The sequence below is a fragment of the Ambystoma mexicanum genome, chromosome 6p (assembly GCF_040938575.1).
Source record: "Ambystoma mexicanum isolate Mex_15411 chromosome 6p, UKY_AmexF1_1, whole genome shotgun sequence".
In the NCBI taxonomy this organism is placed as follows: domain Eukaryota; kingdom Metazoa; phylum Chordata; class Amphibia; order Caudata; family Ambystomatidae; genus Ambystoma; species Ambystoma mexicanum.
The window spans coordinates 496,060,952-496,085,180 of NC_090935.1; the positions used below are offsets into that span (position 1 = coordinate 496,060,952).

Below are 24,229 nucleotides of genomic sequence, written 5' to 3' on the forward strand. Positions count from 1 at the left end.
TCCTAGGAGACTAAGCACAGGGAGTTTTGGGCACCTCCCTCACTGCCTGCCTACCCCAGACACTTTGGAGTTGTAGGCGGGTTTCACTCCTGAAGCCTGCCAAAGGCAAACAGAGACCAAACTTGGTTCGGCGCACAGAGAAAAACTAGAGAAGGACCTTTCCACAAAGAAATGGTGAAAAAAGACGACCAGGGACCATTTTAAAAAAGGAGGCTCAGCGCCATTTTGAAAAACATGGCTCCCGCGATTTAATATTACCGGAACAGCGAACAGTTCGCTGTCGTGGTAAATCATAGTAGTTCATAACGAAACCACTGACACTAGCCAGTCAATCGAGGAAAGGGTAACAAAGAATGTTACATGATCATTTAGACACAGGGGATATTAAGTAACGCCTCCAGAACTATTGTAAGATAGGGTGTGCTGGGTCTAGCAGGTACAATGCTAAGGAGTTAATTTCACTCTACTGATCTGGAAAAAGGTAGTTTATCTCAGAGAAGGTATTTAAACCTTGGGAAATCTGAAAGACTTACCTGTGTCATTGCACTGAGGGTGCAGTGTGACAATTGTAAAAGATGCCTATGGAGTTTGTTAGACTCCATAACCAAAAAGAAATCAACACAGAAAACAAATAGAATTAAAAGTACAAAGTCCCAAAGTTCAGCAAAAGAGCTGGGGTTCTCCAAGGTAGAGCGGAATTAGCACATTGTTTAGATTTCTCCCGAACACGGCACCATCTCCCGACAAGCCACGCAGTCGTCCTCCACATGCGAATGGTCCCAATGTAGGCAGTAGATGCACAGGGAATGTCCATCGTCTGAAAAGACGTTCTGTAGGTTGCAGCCGGGGCAAACCCTGAAGAAAGGCACCGAGTCCTTCTCCTTTGCCATGTCCACTTGGGCTAGGCCTCGAAGAAGCTTCTGGAATTTTCCAACAATAAACTCGACGAAAATCCACCCTTGAGGGGCACTGAAGAATCCGAAATGGGTCCCCGTTAATCGGTGGAGCTTGAGGCACGATTGACCGAAAAAATAGAATAAGACTCTTAGAAAGATTGCAAAACGCAGGAATAGCTCGAGAGCTATAGCACAAGGACTCCCAACACTTGAACTTGCGGTAGAAATCTGAAGATGGCTGCCAGAGGAGGGGCTTAGGTAGAGGGCTTGGTCCTGGACTGTGGTGATAGAACTCTGGATCATGTTTTCCGGTCTCTGTAGGGTACTCCGGACGCCCAAGAGGATTTGGCTGGATTCTGACTTTGCAAGACGATGCACTCGTCAATAGTCACAGGACCTCTGGCATTGGGCTTCTGCAGCTCTGGTGAGGCACAGCAAGTCAGGTGATGCGCCAAATGGAAGCTTGTCTTGAGGCTAGTTGGTCTCACCAGCCCAAGGGAGGAAGTCGTCCCGTACGGGTCTTCCCAGTCGATATGAAACCGGATCATCACAGCTGCAGGGCTTCACCAGGCACTTTGCGGTCCAGGAGGGTGCTGCTGGTGTCTCATCACATCGTCTTCGGATGTTCCTCTCCAGGGGACGACTGCCTCTAGTGCCAAAAACCTTGCTTTTTATGCAATTTGCCATTCATTCACGCCTATGCTGTCACAAAGCAGGGTGGCTGTCCGTACAGGACAGCCAGCCAGCCAATCAGGACTGGTTTAACTCAGGCACACCTAGAGACAAAGGACACAGATGCTGTCAGACTCTCCCACACTTCCTGCCTTTCCAAACACACTGGAGCCTGGGCGGGCTTCAGGGCTGAAGCCTCCCAAAGGCAAAACACACGAAGGACTCAAACCCGCATCAACTAAGAGTAAAAGCCTAGAAGAAACTAAAACAGAAAATGGCGTGAAAAGAAGACTGGGGCCATTTTGGGGAAGATGGACACTCATGGGTGCTGTACTGCAGCCGAGGGTTCAACCTGCAGTAAAAATGCACACTGGTAGTAAAAATTAAACAACTCCCACCAGCCATTTAAAGTAGGTTAGCGTAACCAAAAAGGTTACATGAGAAGTGGGATAGGGAATTACTAAGTAACCTTCTAGCACTACACATAGGGTGCTGTGTGTGTGCTGTCCCACAAAGAGAAAAGTAAGACAGGGATCATCTTACAACTCTTGGGAACAGTAGTGAGTTCAACTAAGAAAATGTATTTAAGCATTCAGAGATGTCTGAGGGATTTTTCACTGCCACTGCACCTAAGGTGCTTTGTATCACGATGCAAAAAGCAGATGCCTATGTAAAACACTAAAATCATAGTCAGGAAAAACCTGAGTGAGAAAAGGGTCCCACTGAGGTGGAAAAAGTCACAAGCCACAAGTCCAGCAAAAAAGCCGGGGGTCTCCAAGGTTTTTTTTTTTTTAAACTTTTATTTTTGCTGACAGAGGCAAAAGGCATACACACATATCCGAGCAATAGACACAAATTTGTTGCATATACAGGTGAATACAGAGCATATAGGCAAAATTATGGTAACAGCGGCTGAGTAATAACATATCACAGAGCGCCAAGATGCCGAACAGCAATAGGGACGTTAGGGGGATTTATCCACTGAGGAAGTGTCATTTAAGCTAATCAAGTAGCTGTTGAATGCAGACCATATGTTTCGAGGACGAGAACGTACTGGGAGTATACCCAGAAACAACAACTCACAGTTTCAGGACCAGGTGAGTAAATTTAACCATTTCTGGAATGTGGGGGGGGGGGTGGGGTTCTTCCAGCTTTGTAGGACACACTTTTCGGCTATGATACAGCTTACATTTAAGAACTTAATAATGTCTCTCGCTCCTTCTGCCATATTCCAAACAGAACCCCCATTGGATCAGGGTCCACCTCAGTGTCAGTGATCTCAGACAGTGTCTCTATGACTTTACTCCAGAATGTGGCCAGTTCCGGGCAGCCCCAAAACATATGCAAGTGGTCAGCGCCCTCCGCACCGCAGCGGGGGCACAGCCGAGGATCGGAGAAAGCAAACCTAGACACTTTACCTGGAGTGTAATACAACCTGTTGAGCAGTTTATATTGTATGGTGCGGTAGCGGAAGTTTAGGGACACTCTGCTAGTATGGGAACACATCTTCTCCCACTGTTGGTCAGTAAGTACCAGTTCCAGCTCGGAGGCCCAGTCATCCCGGGCCCTGGACGGAAGTGGAGAGGGCGAGGTCAAGAGGAGCTTATATAATGAGGAAACCACCCCGCGGGCGCCACCCGAGTTGGCGATGTAAGCAATCGCAGGAGAGTCCTGGGGTTCAATGGGGAAGACAGGCCATGCATTTCGGAAGGCAGCGCGGAGTCTGTAGAACTGCAGGAGCTCCAGAACGGAACCAGAGTGCCCCGGCCTCCACGTCTGCGGTGTTATAAACTGTCCCTCTGGATAGAAATCGGTAAGGACGCGGTATCCCAGGGCCTCCCAATGGCGCGCCAGGGCGGTGTCATGCGTGGGCTCCAGCCCGGGAAACCCCCAGGCGGGGAGCCATTTGTAGTACGGACATTGCTCGTCGCAAGTTTTGAATATCTGGCCCCAAGCTTGTACCGTGGTCCGGACCGAATCAATGGGAGAGTCCGGCACATACTGCCGGTTTAAAATCAAGGACATGACATCAGTGCCTGCCTCTGCCAGAACCTCAAGTTTGACGTGGGGACCGGGTGGGGGCCCAGGGTACCAGTAAGATGCGAACTGCACCTGTGAAGCAGTCCAATATCGCAGCAAGTCTGGGGCTGTGAAACCCCCTCTGTCGTAGGGTAGTGACATATCCGACCACTTTTTACGCACCGCGCCAGAGTGCCACAGGAATTGAGCAAACAATTTATGCAGGTTCGTAAAATATTTCCTACCCGGCCAGACAGGAACATTACCAAATATGTACAACAACTTGGGTAGCAGGATCATTTTATCAGCGAGAGTCTGCCGGCTAGTGATAGTGGAAGGGTACACCAGCACGTGACTTTGGCCTCGGCTTGCTCAGCTACTGCTTCTCTGGCGAGGGACACCTGGACTCCCAAGTACTTAATCCCATTCGGGGACCAACGGAGCGGGTACTCTGTGGTGGGCTGCATCGTGGAGCTAGTGAGGGGGAGGATCTCAGATTTCGTATTATTTATAGTGAACCCCGAGTATGTGCCTATACGGGTGACGTCACGTAAAATCGGGTCCAGGTGAGCAGCTGGGTCTCTTATAAAGAGTAGCACATCGTCCGCATACAGCGAAATGATCTCAGGGGAGTCCTTCAACCGCACCCCCCGCCGCGCATGCCGCTCCCTGACGTAGTCGGCCATCGGCTCGATTGCCAAGGCGAAGAGGATCGGGGAAAAAGGGCAGCCTTGTCGGGTGCCTCTAGGGGGTCTCCAAGGTTGATGGGAATTTGCACATAAATTAACAGTCTCCCTATCAATCTGTGATGGTACTTATTTCTATCTGGGCCTACTACTTGTATTTAAATAAGCCATTTATTTTTTACAATAAATGTTAAAGGTATTTGTACCACGCACCGTCACCAACGGAGTTGGTCCCCAGGCGCTCTGGCGGATCTGTAAATGAGAAGGTGGGATGGGTTAGTAGGTTGAGTAGGATAGTGAGAGGAGTGGTATTCTGTTGGCAGCTTCAACTCGGTATACACCAGGTGCTGAGCTTTGGTGCGAGTATTGTGTCGATGCCAGTCCTCGTGTGCTGTTGGTGTTGCTTATGTGTTGTTGCAGTGTTGTGAAGTGTGTGCGGGTTGTTGTGCGAGAGATGGTTGTGAGATTTTTGAGTCAGAAAAGTTTGCAGGGATGCTGAGTTTTTTTGTTAGTCGGTTGTATGAAGGTTAGCGGAGGCTCAGTAATCTGTCCGAGTGTGGCACTTGCCAGTCCTCCCAATTTCATCAGGGTGGGCAAAAGGGCTACGCCTGGCAGGGTTTGATTTGTGAGGGGTGCTCTCTGTGCTGTTCTAACGCGCTTTGCAAGTGTTCCGATTGCTCCTCGCCGTTCTATTCTAGCCAGTTCTGTAGGTGTTCTAATGCTGATGGATTGATTAATGTGGGTTGAGTGTTTATTCTCCTCCTTGGGTGCTGGGGCTGGTGTAGCGGACTCCTCTCAAACTTTCTATATGAATGCATCTGCTAGTTCGGATATGGTACGTCCGGGGAAGTGGGTGAGTCATTTAGGCTCTCGTCCGGGTCCGAGTATGTGATCAGTCTCTGGAGGTTTCCTTTTGTGGCTATTTCCCATGATTTTTTATGGTCTGTCATGTGGTCGGTTCTTTGGGTTCAGCGTTTGTCCATTTGAGAGTGGCCGAGGTTGGCGTTATTTTCGTCGTTTTAATGGGGTGCGCATTTATAGTGCGTTGCTGTTGTGGTTACGCTGTGAAGAGCCATGATTTGAGGAGTTTCCTGAATGCTAATTGGTTTGTGTTCCGTATATTGTTAGGTAGGTCATTCCAGGTTTTCGGTGCCTGGTGAGAGAAGGAGGATCCTCCGAGTTTTCTTCTGTTCTAGGGTTTTGGCTCCAGGCGGATGCCGGTGCTTGATCTCAGTATTCTTGTCGTTTTATGCAGACGTAGTTTATCGCTTAGGAATTATGCGCCTTGTTTGTGTATTGCTCTGTGCTGACACACATGGACTTGAATTTTATTCGCTGTTTTAATGGTAGCCAGTGTAGTATTTTTAGCACGGGTGTGATGTGTTCTCTTCTGGGTACCTTGAGGAGGAGTCTGGCTGCTGCATTTTGTAGGCGTTAATAGTTTTTTTTTTTAGAAGTCGTTCGGGCATGCCCAGGTATAGGCTATTGGCATAGTCTATTCTGGACATGATCAGAGCGATGATGGCAAGTGTTTTGTTGGCGAATGACAGGAACGGTAGGATCCTTTTTGCTGCTTGCAAGAGGAAGAAACATTTCTTGAGTAGAGTGTTTACTTGTGGCTCTAGAGTGAGGTTGTTATCCATCAGGACCCCTAGGTTTTTTACAGTTGAAGATGGTTCTGGTGTGGGGCCGAGCTCTCTTGGCCAGGGGATGTAGTTGATGTCTGCTCCCTTTTTTTAAACAATCATTCTCGGTTTTGCCTGGGTTGATTGAGGTGGTTGAGATTCATCCAGTTGAATATCTCACAAAGGCAATTCTCTAGCGTTGTGTTTTCTTCTCGGGTGCCTTGTATGTTGAAGATTATAGGAGTATCGTCGGCGTAGTTGTAGCATGTGAGGCCGTGTTTTTTGATGAGTTTGATTAGTAGGTACATGTAGATGTTGAAATGAAGCAGCGAGAAGGATGATCCTTGTGGTACTCTGCACGTGGAGTCTCTAGGTTTGGATTTAAAAGGTTTCATCCATACGGTTTCGGTTCCGTTTGTTAGGAAGGATTTGATCCATAGTAGGGAGGTGTCTGTTATCCCTAGTCCTAATCTTTTTATGAGGATGTCGTGGTTGACAGTGTCGAAGGCTGTGGACAGTTCAAGGGTGCTGTTGTCTGAGTTCGTTTTTAGGTTGTCCCATATTGAGAGGAGAGCCGATTTTGTCCCTCTCATTGGTCTGAAACCAACTTGTGCCTGCTTTAGAAGGCAGGGCTCTTCTATGAATTCTTGGGTTATTTTGTAGACGTCGGTTTCTAGCACTTTGGCTATGTAGGGTATATTGGAGAAGAGTCTGTAGTTGGCCAAGTCCTCTAAGTTTCATGTTGTGTCCGAGTAGCGGCTTGATGTACGCTGATTTGAAGGCCTGAGGTACTTTACCTGTTGAGATTGAGAGGTTGAGGAGGTTCCTGTGGTATTCCATGGGGGTTCCTTGTTTGAGAATTGTTTTGTATATGTCTGGGGGGGCAAGGGTCTTCATGAGAGCCCGATTTGTTGCTTGGTTTACCAGTTTGACAAAAGCCTCAACTGATATTTCTGGGAAGCGTCGTAGCTTGTTTGGGTGTTCGTCGGTGTCGCTGGGGTTGGAGCTGCGATTGCATGGCATGTTTTGTATGGTCTGTTGGATGGAGGTTATTTTGTTTTTGAAGTGGTCTCCTAGGTCATCGCAAAGTTTCATCAATGGAATTGGGGTGTTGTTGCAGCCCGGTGGGTTTTTTATTTAGTTTATGATTTTGAAAAGTTTTTTGTGCGTTTGGTGCTCTGAAGATTCGGTTGTCGTAATGTTTCCTCTTCGCTTTTTGTATTTACTTTTTATATGAGTGGATCTGTTGCATGAATTTCAATTTGTTTGCAGCTGTGTTGTTGGTCCTCCATTCAGATTCTAGTTTTTTTCTTCTTCATGGCGTTGAGTAGTTGGATGAACCACTTTGCTGTTTTCTTACGTGATTGGGTGAAGGGCTTTTCTTTGGCGATGTTGTCTAGAGTTGTTGCGATCCAGGTGTGGAGCAGGGCAACTTTTTTGTCTAGATCAGCTTCTTCCATGGTTGATCCCTGTGGTTTGCTGAGTTCTAGGGGCTCGGTTAGGTTGGAGTTTATGGTTCTCCAGTTTTTTTATCATGATCAGTGTTTTTTCTTGTTTTTTTGTTGGAGCGGCCGTTGTGATTATGAATGGAATGATGAGGTGGTCGTTCCAGAGTATTTGAATTGGGGGTGCCGTGGTGATGAGATCTTTGTTGGCGAAGATTGCATTGAGTGTGTGCCCTGCTGAGTGTGTTGCTCCTTTGACTAGTTGTTGTAGGTTCATGGCTGCTAGTTGGGCGGTTAAGGATTTTTGTGTGGTTTGGTTTCTTCGTCGAACCAGATGTTGAAGTCTGAGGATGGATCAGATGGTTGTACTTGATGGCTAGGATGGCGATTGCTTCCGTGAATGTGTCTATGAAAGTCGCATCGTAGGTTGGTGGTCTGTTTATCAGTATGAATTTCAGGTTAGTTTTGGGGTTTACTGATAGCCGTAGTATTAAGGATTCACGTTTCGAGGTTTAATGGATCTTCCAATTTGATGGCCAGTTGTTCCTTGTGGATGATCGCTAGTCCGCCCCCCCCCCTCTTTTGGATTTTCTGTTTGCTTGGATGCATTTGAAGTCTTCAGGCAGGCAGTTGTTGAGGGTGATCTTGTAGTTGTCATCTAGCCATGTTTCGGTTACAAATAGGATGTCTATGCCTCCTTCTGATAGGAGGTTGTATATTTCCATTGAATGTTTGGACATTGACCTTGCGTTTATTAAGTTACAGTGGATTATCTGGGTGTGATTTTGTTTTGTGGTTATTCGTTGCTCAAGTTTGTAGTAGTCTGGTTATGGTGTTTCCGCATTGGTAGGATGAACGGCGACGGATGCTTCTTCATTGAAGCGGTCCAATAGGTTGGTTAAAGGGCTGATCAGTGGTGCTGTTTCTGCTGTGATGCTGCTCATTGAGTCCGATTGTTGGGTAAAGGTGGCATTGTTGGTTGTTGAGGCTTCGCCGTATTGTGTGGGATGTTGTGGACATCAATGGTGCCCCTCTGTTCTTGTAATGTAAGGGGTGATGGGGTTGGAGCCCTCCCACTCTTGCTGGGTGCTCCCATCTTTTTTCCGGGTGTTTCGGGAAATTCTTTTCATGTCTCGAGGTTTCCGTGTTTAGGCGTCAGTGTTCCGCGGTTGTCGCGGGGTAAGGTGTGAGGTATAAGGATTTTTCTCTTACAAATTTTGTTCCGGTTATGGTTGCGTTAGGCGCGTTTCCTTCCAATGGAACTGCTTCTTCTGGGTTCTGTCCGTGTTGTGTGTTCACGTCTCTTGTTGCACGATCTTGTTCTCTTTCTCTGCAAACTTTTCTGGGTCGGCCATTTTGTAGTTTAAGGTGCAGGGATAGTAGGGTAGTTGGTCCTCTATGCTGTGCAGGCACAGTGATCTTGTTTTATTTCCTTCTCTGGGTACGCTGGGGTGCTTTCTAGCTCAGTCTGTCTTTTCTGTCGATGGGTAGGGTTTGTTGCCTAAGGGTGCACTGTCGGGGAGGATTAGGGAAGCAACGGTCTGGTGGAATGGGACTCGATTAAGCTAGGTTGTGATGGGTTTCCGGGATTGATAGAGTACTGAACTAAGCACAGCTAGATTAGGGCCCTGTATAATGGGAGAAAGGCTTACTTACACCTGGGAGGTAACAGAGGTCTGGGCATAACACAGCTGATTTGAGGGTCAGCCAAAACCGCAGAGCACAGTACTAAGCACAGATAGACTCGAGGGTCCTTGGAGACAGAACCCCTGCTAGATTTGAGAGACTTGTATAGTGGGAGAGAGGCCTAGCAATGCAATCTATACGTCATACAATGCAATTTGGGGACAGGACCCCTGCTAAATTTGGGAGGCCTGCATAGTGGGAGAGAAGCCTAATCATGCAATCCAAACATCATACAATGCAATTTGGAGACACAGCCCCTGCTAGATTTGAGAGATCTGCACAGTGGGAGAGAGGCCTAATCATGCAATCCAAACATCATACAATGCAATTTGGAGACACAGCCCCTGCTAGATTTGAGAGACCTGTATAGTGGGGAAGAGGCCTATCAATGCAATCTAAACATCATACAATGCAATTTGGAGACACAGCCCCTGCTAGATTTGAGAGATCTGCACAGTGGGAGAGAGGCCTAATCATGCAATCCAAACATCATACAATGCAATTTGGAGACACAGCCCCTGCTAGATTTGAGAGACCTGTATAGTGGGGAAGAGGCCTATCAATGCAATCTAAACATCATACAATGCAATTTGGAGACAAAGCCCCTGGTGAAATGGAGAGACCTGTATAGGTCTACACAGATGAGGCGTCTGCCTGACTAGATTGGTACAGTATTAGATAATGATTAAGTTTGAGGGTGAGGGAACGAGATGCAGCGGGGGCTGATTACCTTCTTTACTTTGCATTTGGTAAGTGGCTCGGAATCTCTGGTACAGTAGTTCTACTCCTGACCCCGGCCACTCCTAACTTACTGGTCCTTGTAGATGGTTGACGGCTGGCCACTGCTCCCCCTGTTGACACTTCCTGGGGCCGCCTCTGTTGGGGCTGCCCTTGGCCTTGGGCCCTTAACCGCAGTGATGGTGAAGAAAGTGCTCACCTGGATGAGCCAAGCGTTTCCGGGCTCTGCTGTGAATGGAGCCGGTGACAGCTTGCAGCAAGGCTACTATTCCACAACAGGGTCCAAAGGGCTGCACAAGGACCTGGGGGGACACAGAAAGGCAAAGAAAATGCCCAGAAAGGCCCAGAGGGTCTTCTGCTATGGAGCGCTCACCTGCTCAGCACAATGGAAAGTGCGAGCAGGGAGCGAGGAGGGTCGCTAGGCAGGGGAAGTATCAGGACCAATCAGGGGAGGTGGGAGGGCTGGGGAGGCGGGAATAGGGAAGCAAGGGGTAGGGAAGGAGAGGGCTGCACATGGGCCTGGGGGGTGGGGGGCACAGAAAAGCAAAGCAAATGCCCAGAAAGGCCCAGATAGTCTTCTGCTATGGAGCGCTCACCTGCTCAGCACGATGGAAAGATTAGAATACATTGTTTTTCAGTGTTTCTTTGGACCATTTGTAAAACAATTTCGTTTGTACTGATTCTGCAGCCCTCTCTCCCCCCTACGGTAAGCCTGGCTGCTCCGTTTACACTACCCTGAACTCAGGTGGTAGAGCCTTACACAAAGGGTGGAGCCTTGTACCGACTCAGTTGAATGGTTTTACTAAACCCTTAGTTCGACTTCAGAAAAACTGTCCTAACACATGCTCTCAGGCATTAGGAGATTACATCCATGTACGATACTCAGACCATAAAACCCATGGCTATTTTCAACAGCTGTACTGACCGCAAAGTTTGAAGTTACTCATTCACCTGCCTTCTGAAAAACTGGAAACGTTAATAAAAAGTCAAAGTACATTTTGCAAAAGGGATGCTTACTACTGTGTTCCTGATTCATTTGTGAGATTCATGAATTCCCTATGTATTTGTTTTATTGTATATGTATGTTTTATATTTGGTGGGTTTAACATTTTATCTTTCAGCGCGCAAGCAAGCCAATATGCATCGATTTCTAGACCAACAGGAACACTAAAGTAACAAATGGCATCCATAATTAACTACAATACCTATGAAATTGCAACACGGTGCCCAGCTCGCAGCTCCCCCCTCCCCAGTTATTCATACAGTGTGTGCAACATGAACCCCTCAATCATGGGGACCTTCCCTGAACATCCCAACAGTACCTAGAGAATGGGTCTTTACAAAACACAAATACAATTATTGTATTATGACTTTTGAGTAAAGTCTATGAACTAGCCAGGGGGAAAATCAAAACGCACAGGGATGCTGGGCGACAGTTTGAACTTTCAGGCTCCGACAACGCAGAATACAAACATTGACAACACAGAAGCATAAAAAAGGCTACATAATGATATGATGCGTTTGTTGGACACTTTGATACTTACGTTACACCTGGGTGATGGTTATACCTCTTCTTTCCAAACCTTGTTTGTTGAGCAAAGTAATCATACCGTTCAGATTTCTTCCACATGTAATAGAATGCAACACAATCTGCAACAGTTCTCGTTAGCACCTGTTAAAAAGGAAAGGCTGCTTAAAGCTGGTTGCAGTTGAAAAAGGGTTCAATTCAATGTGACCACATGCTTTAACACCGGGGTCTAACATTTGGCACGCCAGCTGTTTCAGATGTCTGGCTATTGACTACGCTGGTTGGAGGTGGTAGTTGTAGTACAAATCTGGAGGGACAAAGGTTGCAGACCCCTGCTTTACCATTACTCCGTACCATTTGAAAGATGCAAGTCCAAGCCTTCTAAAAATTAGCACCCAATGATTTTTAAATAAAATAACCACCAATAGGACAAAAAGTGATTTGTCCCTTTACCATATTCATGCTCTTGACAACTTCCTTAAGTAAATATTTTTGACAATTTAGGCAATTGCATTGTTAGGGAGAATTCTCAGAAATGTGCCAATTCCCCCTATCTTACAGACAGACCCCCAGCAACTTTGCTGGATTATGAGGACTTGATTTTTTTTAACCTTGAGAGAGAGAGACCCTCCCACTCCCACCCCACCCCACGCATTTTAATGTGGATGTTACCTCAGTGTTTCTTTTGGTTGTGGAGTCTGAAACTCCATAGGCATCTTTTATATTGTACAACAAGAATCAAGGGGAGTGACATGATGTGGTGCGCTAGTTGCCTACAATTTAGTATATGGTCATATGCAGCACTTATAACAGCTTTTTCCTCCCTCAAGGATCACAAAAAAAATAATAAAGTCCAATATGTTGTTGATCTGCGTAAAGACTCAGACTTCAAATGTCCTCAATGAAATTAGTCCATCTAATTCAAATGAAAAGCATGTGTTTCCAACAACTCATTTATTGGTGAAATCAACAGCCGAAACGTGTTTCGACCTATCGGTCGTCCTGAAGGTTGTTGTACAACAAATTGGCATTAGCCGAAACCAAAATTTTAAAAGTGATTATGAAAAAATATGGATATATGAACCAATTTCAAAATGCATAACAGATGACAATTGTCAAACATTCACATAAAGCCATAGTACATACCATGGTGGCAATCAATGGCAGGAGCGACCAAGGAGAACAGAGGAAAAGAATAGTTATAAAAGGAATAATTATCCTTATGTCCAAACATATGGAAGCCAAAAATGTTTATGGAACATTTATGAATTTGTTCTTTACTGCTTCCGTGAGACCCTCTGCTAAATTGCAGAAGGGTAATGAAATACACCCACCAACCAAAATTACGGATCATTTATGAATCCATGGTGACGGATAGGTAGTACAGGTGAGTGTGAAATGCCAGCTTCAAGTATGCCCATTTATAACAAGAACCACAATATAGTGCGTAAAACTACTAGTGCGAGTTATGGTCGCGATTAAATCCAATTTGTGATTACTGGATGTATCAAAATCAAATGGTTTCCTATTCTGCATGCAGACCTCATGTCAGAAGATAAACAATTGGTACTCGCCAAATCAATCCCATGTTAAAATCTAAAACATAATAAATAACGAATACATTAGTAATCTACCTTAATCCTCTCTAATCAATACATCCATGGTTAATACTCCTAAAACGAATGTCCTTACCAGTTCTGTTGAGTATACAGATCCCATCAAATGTTAATAAAAATTAGAATGAAGTAACTGCGGCGTATCATACTCTAGAAACCAGGTAAGTGAGCATTATATCTCGTAGGTTTGGATACCTGAAATGTGTATTTACATGTATGAATAGATGCTGTGATCAAAATAATGAAATATGGAGAAAGGGAGAAATAAATCATAGTTCCTGAAAGGCAAAACTTCCCTAAACGTACACATTCATCGGGATCGGTCCCGCAAGCAAGTTGTAGGTGCACGAATGGCGGCATTTTGACGCCATATTAATAGTATAAACAATGCGTGTGATATCACACGTAATTCGTGACATCACACGCATGCGCACACACGTAATAGCGTTTTGTAATAAGGAAAAGGACTTGCTAGAATGATTAATGCTAATTATAGTGTGGATGGAGAGGCTTTTACCAAATACTGGTTCATGTTCCCTGAGCAGCGGTGCAATAGTTAATATTAAACAAAATTATTTTAATGTGGAAATTAAATAGCCAATCGATTGGCGTATAAATATGGAAATGTCCTGATGTATGGCAACGCCCATTGTTCGTATCTAATGAGTTAAGATATTTGAAAAAATACAAATGTATCTCTGAAAAAACACATTGAATATATACATGCAAGGCAGCAGTGGCCAAATGGTTACTCGGTTGGTAAATAATAACCTTAAGTTATTAATTGAAATAAATTATATTAAATTGGGCATTAAAAATCCCCAAATAACAATTGATGCAACCGGACTGCTTGAAACTGGCATTCCACTAATTCAGTTTCTAACAATTAGGTTGTATAGAAATACACCTATCTCATGCTCCGAGTTGAGCCCTAATTGTGCACATCTTAGATTACAAATATATTTGGCTTCAACATGTCTCATCTTCAACTGCAGGTCTCCTCCACGTTTGCCTATTAGAACTTTCTTGAGACCAATAAATTTGATATCTTGTACATCATCTAATTGATGACATTCTTGCCAACGTGTTGGTATCGGCAATTTCTGATCTTGTTTTTTCAAAGATGAGATATGTTCTCTGATTCTTATCCGCAGCTCCCCAATGGTGCTGCCTACATACATTCTTACACACGCATACAATTGCATAAACTACAAATTTAGTTCGACAATTGATGAAATCGTTAATCCAAACTTTAACACCTGAATCATTCACAAATTCTTGACAATCTGAATAGGCAAACTTACACATACTGCATGTTGCACATTTAAAGAATCCCTTCAAAAGTTTGAGCCAATCTGTACCATGTGTGTCCTTATTCCTCACTAGCAAGGGGCAAAGTTTATTTTTAATAGTCGATACTTTAGTATAAACAAAATAAGGTTCATCACTGAGATAGGGAGCAATATCCTTATCCAACTGCAAAAATCTTTAATGTTCATGCACTATTTTGTACGAAATGTGAGCATCACTAGTATATTTAGTAATGATGTTCACAGTATTGGGATACATCCTTTTCTTTGCTCGATCCGTAATAGTTAACATATCTGACCTCAATTTATTCTTGAACTTCGAACATGCTCCTGAAATTACGGACTGATCATATACTCTGCTTGCAAATCTTTTAGATAACAGATCACATTCCTGATGAAATATATCAGAACAGTTTCGACGTGCCCGGACGAATTCCCCAACTGGTAGATTATGAATTACTGATTTCTGGTGGCAACTTTTTGCATGTAAAGTTGAATTGACTTCAGTTGCTTTTCGAAAAGTTCTAGTCACAATATGCATCTTTTTCTTCACCAAACATTTTATTAGGTTTTTTCATCAGCAAAGGTACATAACATCAGCATTATCAGTGCCATCGACAACAACATACACAGCTCGAGCATTGTATTAGGAGCCGCCCTCCAGAAGTGTCAGGAGGACAAATTTGGCTTCATCTTTTACAATTGTGTCACAAAACACCTTCAGTGCAGTGACACAGGGAAGTCTTTCAGATTTCCCAAGGTTTAAATACCTTCTCTGGGAACAACTACTGTTTCCCAGAACAGTGGAGTACAATAAACTTCACTTAACCCTGTACATTTCTACACGGAGCACACCCTATCTTACAATAGAGTGCTAGAGAGGTTACTTAGTATCCCCTATGTCTAGTTACTCACGTAACAGTTGAATGTTACCCTTTCGCCTCAATATGGCTGGTGGCAGTGGTTTTACAATGAACAACCATGATTTACTCCGAAAACTGTTTGCAGTTCCGGTAACGTTAAATTGCGGGAGCCATGTTTTTCAAGATGACATCTGAGCCTTCCCGGACTTCTTTTGTTGTCACCATTTCTCTGCGCACCAAACCAGGTTTGGTCTCTTTGTTCATTCGTCTTTGGCGGGCTTCAGGAGTGAAACCCGCCTCTGGCTCCAGAGGGTCTGGGCTAGGCAGGAAGTGAGGGAGGGAGCTGCCCGAAACCCACTGTGCTTAGTCTCCTAGGAGACCCAAATGAAATCTGATGATTGGCTGGCTGACTGTCCGGCAAGGACAGCCACCCTGCTAGGTGAGTTGCAGCGAGGCTGGAATGAATGGGAGAGAACTGAATAAAAGGAGAGTCTCTTGGCTTGGAAGGTGTTAGGCAACGTTTGTATGCAGTACCCTTTGGGAACACTACACACAACTATGACCACAGGTGTAAGCAAACCAACCTTTGGTATAAGTTTGTACTACACAGTTTTGGTAGCGTGTTGAGCAGCCAGGCTTATCTCAAGTGCGGAATATGAGCAGTATTGATGTTAGAGGTCTACAAACACAGGTGTTCAAATAAATTTGCACTCAAGGTTTCTATGAGAAATACTTATTCATTTATCTGACAGTTATAAAACATTAATTAGAAGGAGGAAATTATATAGTAACACAAATATACTTCAATACTATTTCAGAATACTTTTCAAGAGGAGTAAAAGGCTAAGGTTATTAGAACATGAAAGGTTACAATTATTCTTAGACAGTGCAGATACCTTGTGTTCACAAGAAGAGTCAATTCAATAGGCTAGGCCAAAGTCAATGGGCTAAAGTCTTGGATAGGATAAAGCGGTTCTGGTAGTTAAATGGAAAGGTCTCTGTACAAGTTCTTGGAAGTAGTTTGTAAAAAGAAGAATCATGTTGGGTCACAAGCTGATTAGGCCTGCGAGTTGCAAAAGTTTCAAGCACTTTCACCGTGAGAGGCAAGTTCTCAGTCTTGTTTTACAGTACATTACAATGAAGAAAAATATGCAGCTGATGACTTCTGTTCCTGGCAGTTCCTGCAGATCTCACTGTTCCTGGGCCTCAGTTGTGGGGACAAGAGGGAGGACTTAGGGGGACTCCTGCACTGCACTTGCACTGGTCAAAGCTTGCAACTGCCAAACTTCAATTTCAGTGGCTGTTTCGCGTTTCAGCTACCACACTGGTAACACTGGTCCTGGCTGTCAAGGTGGACTGTCCTTGCAACGGAGGTCCCAAACTCAACTGAGGGGGCTCAGGCTCGGTCGGTCTGATATCGTGGGAGTCCAGGGGATCTTCCAAACGCTTTTGGCCAGCTTACAAGTAACACACATAATCTGGCGTCTCTCTCCCTGGCTATACGGTTTCATGCAGCACTGAGGAAATGCAACCAGCCCCGAGATTGAAGTCCAGGTGGCTTACTTGGGAGTTAATTGGTCCTACCAACTCAAAGGGAGAAGTTGTCCTTGCAGGGCCTCTCCGTCGATGTGAACTTTGCGATTCAGACCTGTAGCAGGGCTTCACTTCACCGGGCAAACCAACGGTCCAGGAGTTCCAGCAGACGTCCTCTTCAAGCTCTTCGGTTCCTTCGTTTCAGTGGTCGACTCTGCCTTTCAAGCCAAGCGACTCGCCTTTTATTCAGTTCTCTCCCATTCATTCCAGCCTAGCTGTCACTCACCTAGCAGGGTGGCTGTCCTTGTAAGATAGGGTGTGCTGGGTCTAGGAATTTAGAGGGCTAAGTGAAGTCAATTTAACTCCACTGTTCTGGGAAACAGTAGTGGATCCCAGAGAAGGCATATAAACCTTTTGAAAGCCTGAAAGGCTTCCCTGTGTCACTGCACTGAAGATGCCTTGTGACAACTGTAAAAGATGATGCCTATGGAGTTGTTTAGACTCCATAACCTCGGAAACAATGGTAAAACATATCAAAATACGAGAGTGGGAAAAAGGGTCACAGTCCAGGAAAAAAAAAAAATCAAGTCCTCAAAATCCAGCAAAGTTGCTGGGGGTCTCTAATGCAACTCACAAATCTAATCAGCTTGTGGCCCTACATTTGATTCTTTTTACCAAAGACCCCTAAGAACGTGTGCAAAGGCTTTTCCATTTACCTACATGAAGTGATGCATCCTATACAAATACTTTGTCCTATTGATTTTGGCTTAGCCTATCCAATTGAATGACTCTTCTCTTGCTATCTGAAAGTATTTGCCCTGTTTATGAATATTTGTAACTTCTTGTGTTCTAATAACCCTTGCCTTTTACTTAATTTTAAAAGAGTATTCTGAAAGCCAACAGTAAGGTATTCATGTCCCCAGCAACCTTGTTACTGAAGTCACCTGTGGGTGTAGGTTACATCTGTGGGCCATTCCAAAAGTGCCTTGTCTGATCCAGAAACTCAGTGTACAGTATTGAAGTAGATTTGTGTGTTATGATTCTATTGCTCCCTTCTGAAGGCGGCTTTATAACTGACTGAAATTATTAATTGTTTATGCAAGCAAGCTTGAGTGTAAGTTTATTTGAATACCTGTAACTGTGAATCTTTGTGCAACTCCACTACAGCTCAGATTTCCCCCTCTTGAGATGAGCCTGGCTCCTCAACCCGCTACCAAAACTGTGTAGTACAAGCTTAAACCAAAGGTTGGGTTGCCTATAACTGTAGTCATAGTTGTTTGTCGTGTTCCCAGAGGATACTGCATACAAACTTTGTATAACACTATTGAAGTCACCTCAGGGTGTAGATAGTGCCTTTGTGTCATCCCCTTCTGAAGGCGGATTACTATAACTGACTGGTAAATAAATTAATAGTTTACTCAAGAAACCTTGTGTGTAAGAGTTCATTTGAATACCCTTTGGGTGCACTACACCAACCCTGACCTCCTGGCAATAGGAACCCAACCTTTGGTAGAAGTCTGTACTACACAGGTTAGTAGCGTGGTGAGCAGCCAGTCTTATCTCAAGAGGGGTTAATGTGAGCTGTAGGGGAGTTAGAGATCCACAGTGACAAGTATTTAAATAAACTTACACAATGCTTCTTGAATAAAAAAATTTAACTGTCAATTTGAGTAAGCCTTCTTCAGACAGGGCAATATAATCGTAACACACAAATACACTCCAAAATACAGTTTCTCTAAATCAGCAAATACCCATTTGGGACGTCACACAGACCCTTCCTACATTATCAGGTGACTTCAATAGCTAGGACACTGGGCACTGATATAGCAATGTTGCATTTATGGCAATACTTAAGATTATGTGAAAGGAACAGATTATTAGAAAAAAACAAGAGATCTAACAAATATTCTGAAGCGGGTAAGTACTTTTGGTAACCCCCCCAATGCAAAGTCAGTTAACCCCTTCCTGGAAGGAAGAACAAACATGCCAGAGGGAAGAAGTCATTCAGGGAGCCAGGCCAGACCAAAGTCAATTGGACAAAAGTCAAGGGGAATTGAAGCACTTCTTGCAGGTGGGTAAAAGTCTTGCACAATGTTTTAGAAGTCTTTGTAGAAAAGAAGAAATCAAAGTAGGTCCTCAAGCAGATTAGGCTTGTGAGATAAAGAAGCTGTTTGCAACTCTACAGAAGCAACCAAGACAAGTCTCCAATGAGAACAAGTGAGGTTACACAATAAGAGGTAAACTCTTAGACTTTACAGTATCTTTGGTTAGAATAAAAGGGCTTTGGCTGCCTTCTGTTTCTGTGCAGCTCTGCAGATACTGTGTTCCCGGGCCTCAGTCGTGGGTACAAGAGGGAAGACATCTGGAGGACTCCTAGACTGGCTCTCAATGCAGGAGGGAGTGCATTCCAATCTACCCTACTCCAGATTCAGATGTAATGTGAAAAATTGGCTTTGGCGCAATGACAACTAACATACCGATCCTTTGCTCTAGGCCTGGACAAATCATTGCACATGACTACCTTGATTCTTCTGATACCGGACCACAGACTATCTTATTGTCAGTAGGATGTGAGGGACTCACATCTTGTATCTCCTGTATATTTTGTAGATTTGTTTTGTATATTTGTTAATAACACATAATGCTTCTTCTGTATGTATGCAACCTAAACTCAAGTACTCTTGTGACTGCTGTGCCTGGCTACCCCAGGGTTTGGAGCGCATTATCAAATAATAAACTAAAATAAACACTTAAACGGGACGGTCGGCGACAGAAAAGGACCAACTTCTATTCAGTGGCACTTCACGGTTTCAGCAAATAGCAACACTGGACTCTTGGCTGTCGAGAGGGGCTTTCCTTGCATCTGGAGTCCAGCACTCTGTTGAGGTGGCTCAGGCTCGGTGAGTCCTGTATCCTGGGAGTCCAGACGATCTTCCTGGAGCTCTTGGCTAACTTAAAAGCAACGCACACGTTCTGGTGTTCCTCTCTATGGTTTCCTGCAGAAACAATGGTGAAATTCAACCAGCTCCGAGAAGGATGTCCAGGTGGCTTACTATGGAGTTGATTGGTCCCACCAACTCAAGGTGAGAAGTCGTCCTTGCAGGGGCTTCTCTGTTGATACGAATTTGGAGTTTCAGCACAGCAGCAGGGCTTCACCGGGCAAACCAACAGTCCAGGAGTTGCAGGCGGCATCCTCTTTAAGTTCTTTGGTTTCTTCGTCCAGTGGTCGGCTCTGCCTTCCAAGCCAAAAGCCTCACCTTTTATTCAGTTCTATCCCATTCATTCCAACCTAGCTGTCAGTCACCCAGCAGGGTAGCTATCTTTGCCGGACAGTCAGCTGGCCAATCACTACAGAGTGCATTTGGGTCTCCTAGGAGACGAAGCACAGCAAGTTTCCAGCACCTCCCTCACTTCCTGCCCACCCCAGACAGACACCCTGGAGCCTGAGGCGGGCTTCACTTATGAATCCCGCCAAATGCAAAGCGAACAATGGGACCAAACCTGGTTTGTCACGCCGAGTAAATCTCAAGAAGGACCTTTCCACAAAGAAATGGGGAAAAAAAGACGACTGGGGCCACTTTGACAAAAATGGCACCCTTGGGTGCTTCACTGCAGCCGCAAACACAGCCCGCAGTAAAGGCACACCACGGTAGTTAAAAGAAAACCACTGCCACCAGCCATTCATTGAGGAAAGGGTAATAAAAATGTTACATGAGAAGTTAGCCAAAAGGGGATAGTAAGTAACCCCTCCAGCACCCTTTTGTAAGATAGCGTGTACTGGGTCTAGAAAGTTACAAATGTAAGTAAAGTCAATTTCACTTCACTGCTCTGGGAAACAGTTTATCCCAGAGAAGGTATTCTCTGGGATAAACTGAAATCTGAAAGACTGAAATCTTAAATACTTCCCTGTGCCACTGCACTGAACAGACCTTCCAGGATTTTGTGGCATGAAATGGAAAATTTTGCTGCACAAACCTTTTATTGCGGCATTTTTGCAGGACATTTTGTATTAACTGGAGGGCGTAAGATTGCCACATTGCAGGAAATAAGCAGAGTGCAAGGCTACAAGAGAGCCAGGGTATCATTATTAGGTATCTTTTGTATTAATTTAATAGGAAGAGTCCCAGATGTCTCTGGCTTGGCAGAACAGTGTTTGATTTGGCTACATTTCTCGTTTAATGTACATGCCTATTTAATAGTATTAACTAAATTGATTATCAATTGTAATGCTGAAAATATTCCCCTTCTATGTTCTCCAATCCCCCAACACCCACACACCTCTCTCACCAACTCTCCATCACAACTTACATTCCTTAACCTCTCACTGTCATACAAATACTCACATGCTATGTCACACTGTCAAGTCACAATTTGCACTGCCCAGCCCCTGCCACACTCCAAATCATACTCCCAACTCACACCTTACACCCTACAATTCCTCCCGCAATATACAGTCCTTCATTCTTGTGCTGCTTCTGCATCTTGCATCCTTTCTCCCATTCTATCACATTCTTCCCTCATCCTTTTTCCCAATCTGCAGCTCACTGCCTCTTTCTGGCCAACTGCTTCCTCTCTACTTTCTGGCTCACTGACCACACGCTCCCTCTACTTTCTGTACCTCTGCTCGCTCTCAGATTTCTGGCCCACCGCATCACTTCTTCCTCTGCTCTCTTGTGCACCGCTTCCTCCTCTGACCCACTGCTCTCCCTCTGCTTTCTTGCCCATCACTTCACATCTCACCCATCACTCTCCCTCATAGTGTAACCATTTTATTATTTTTTTAAATGTAGATTTTGACCCATTTCCTCAAATAATGGGGCATTTAAAAAAAGAACGGAGGATATGCTATTTTATTTTTAGACATCCCATTTTTGGAAATGAGCAGGTCACCTTATTCTCAAAGGTGACCGGTGCATTTCCACAGGCTTGAGCTGTAGCGCAAATTGTGTGCTGGCCAGCTGCCTTGAATGGTGTTCTGGGTTGTTTGACCGAAGTGTAATTATTTGCGGCGGAGTTGACCGTAGTCAATTTCGCTGCAAATTGATTTGCACTTCAACCAAACAATCCAAAATGTACCTTTCACCACCACCCACCCCCTCCCTCCCCTACTTAACTGCTTGGTCGCTGCCGCTTCCCCTGCAACCCTACGGTGCCAGATCAGTCCCTCTAACGCGGGTCGGATCCGACTCCGCAGGGTCCCTTTTTCGTTATTTTCTTTTTTTCCTGTCCCCACCTCCAATTTTGAGGAAAAAGGGGAAAACACTTCTGCAACCACCCTAGACCAAAAATACTGAACATGGGGAGCGGATGACAACCCCGCAACACATGTTCAGTATTTACAAAAATCGATCGAATAGTACTGGACGAAATTGGTCAAATTGCAACATTCGATAGATTTTTGTCATCAAAATGGGCAGTACTTTGAATAGAATCGCTCTCCCGACAGTGTTCTGCAAGCTCCCAGCGCCTTTCACAGGGACAGGCCCTCCAGGTGCCTGCCGCTGTAAAATGCGACCCAAAAAATGCATTTTTATCCTGTTTGAGGAACAGAAATGCAAGCGACACTGCAGCGGTTCATACCTTAAAAGAAATGCATGACAGGGTCAGGAAAGACCCTGTCATGCAGTGGCAGCCCCACATCCCGTGCGCGTAGGGTTGCCTACAATTTCTGCACATTTAAAAGTGCATCTTGCTTGGAAATGAGGGATGCACTTTTAAATTGACAGAAACGCCACTTTATTTGATCAAGGAGGTGAAAAAGGCCATCTGAATGGGCGCGGATTTAAAATGTGCCCATTCATTTGTCCCTTGTGTATTGGGCTGCACTTTTTGGGGCACAAGTGTTGAGATGTGTTAGCACATTTCATTTCTTGTGTAAAAAAAAGTTGAGAACCTGGCACCCCCAGTATTATTTTTTTAAAAACAGTAATTTTTGCAGATTACTTTAAAAAAAAGTAATTTTTTTTTAAAAAGATGCCGTTTTTGCACAAAACGGCCGTTTTTGCGGCATTATGCGCAAAACTGCCGTTTTCGCTGCATTTTGCGGAGTCGCAAAATTGCTATAAGCCTGAGGGTCTGACTGAAGGTGCAGTGTGACAGTGTAAAAAAGATGACCATGGAGTGTGTCAGGCTCCCTAACCAAAGAAACAAAGCTCAGAAATCACATTTAAAATACATGGGAGCAGGAACAAAGGGTCTCACTCTCTCCAGGTAAAAAAAATCAAGTCCTCAAAATCCAGAAAAGTTGCTGGGGGTCTGTCTCTAAGGTAGAGGGAAATTAGCCCATTTCTGAGAATTCTCCCTAACATGGACATTGATCTATCACTGGTGCATTTAGAGCAATACGGAGTTTGGTGTCAAAAGGAAAAGGTTAGGATGCGGCAACAATATTAGACAAGTTTCTTAAACAGGTAAGCATTTTTGAAACCCCCCCTCCCACCCCTTCACCCCCATGCAATGTAGATTAACCCTTTCCCAGCTATACAAGTAAATATTGTATGACTTTTTGGTCAAAAAGTCCAAGGTTAGAAGAGTTTATCAGGGAGCCAGGACAGCCAATGTCAATAGAGCAAAGTCTAGGGGAGCTGAGGTTCTTCTTGAAGGCAAGTAAAGTCTTGGACAATGTCAGTTTATGTTGAAAAGGAAATCACTGTTGAGCCACAATCTAGGAAACTTGTGAAAGACAGAGCTGCAAGCAACTCTGCAAAAGGCAGTAAATGCAAGTGTCAACTGAGAGCAAGCAAACTACAAAGCAAGATGTAAGTATCCGTAGTTCACAGTACCTTAGGTCTGAAGACATTGGTTCCAGCTGGCTTCTGTTCCCGTTAGGCGTGATTGTGTGCAGTATCCTTTGTAAGACTACAGCAACCTTGCCTCCTGGCAATAGGAGGCAAACATTTTGTACAAGTCTGTACTACAAAGGTTGGTAGCGTGGCTGAGCAGCCAGGCTCATCTCAAGAGGGGTCATTGTGAGCAGTAGGGTTGTAACAGTTTCACAGTGACAGTTATTCAAATAAACACTTGCTCCCAAGATTTCTTGATTAAACAATTATTGATTTAACAGTCAGTTATATAAGCCTTCTTCAGAAGGGAGCAAAACATGTAACAATTAAAATACACTTCAAAACACACAGTTTCTCTAAATCAGATGATACCCATTGGGATGGCACACAGACACTTCACTTCCTACACCCTCAGGTGACTTAAATAGCTAAGATACTGGAGAAAATGATTTATCATTGGTACATTTAGAGCAATACTGAGTTTGGTGCAAAGGTTAGATATAGGACTAAAACAAGGGTTAAGAAATAATTCATAAGCTGGTAAGTACTTTTTGAACCTTCCAATGTCAAGTAAATTTAACCCTTTCCTGGGGGAGAGTTAAGGCACAGGGTCAAATGTAAGAAGTGTCTCTCAGGGAGATAGGACAGCCAATGTTAGTTAAACAAAGTCTAGTGGAGCTGAAGATCTTTACAGGTAAGTAAAAGTCTGGCACAATGTTTTTAGAAATGTTTGTAGCAATAAGATTCACTTTAAGGGCCACAAGCTGTGAGGCTTGTGAGGGGCAAAGCAGTAAGCAGCTCTGCAAGAGCAACCAAGACAAGTCTCAACT

At 44.5% G+C, this 24,229-nt stretch overlaps 1 protein-coding gene across 4 annotated transcripts in view; it reads right to left on the reverse strand.

Moving 5' to 3' along the window:
- MIER3 (MIER family member 3) overlaps nucleotides 1–24,229 on the reverse strand; it is a 465,034-nt gene that overhangs the window by 95,779 nt on the left and 345,026 nt on the right. For all 4 annotated transcript variants that reach the window (XM_069627312.1, XM_069627309.1, XM_069627311.1 and 1 more), the window contains exon 12: nucleotides 11,312–11,439. In XM_069627312.1, the coding sequence (XP_069483413.1) occupies nucleotides 11,312–11,439 (128 nt within the window). The remainder of the gene's footprint in view (nucleotides 1–11,311; nucleotides 11,440–24,229) is intronic.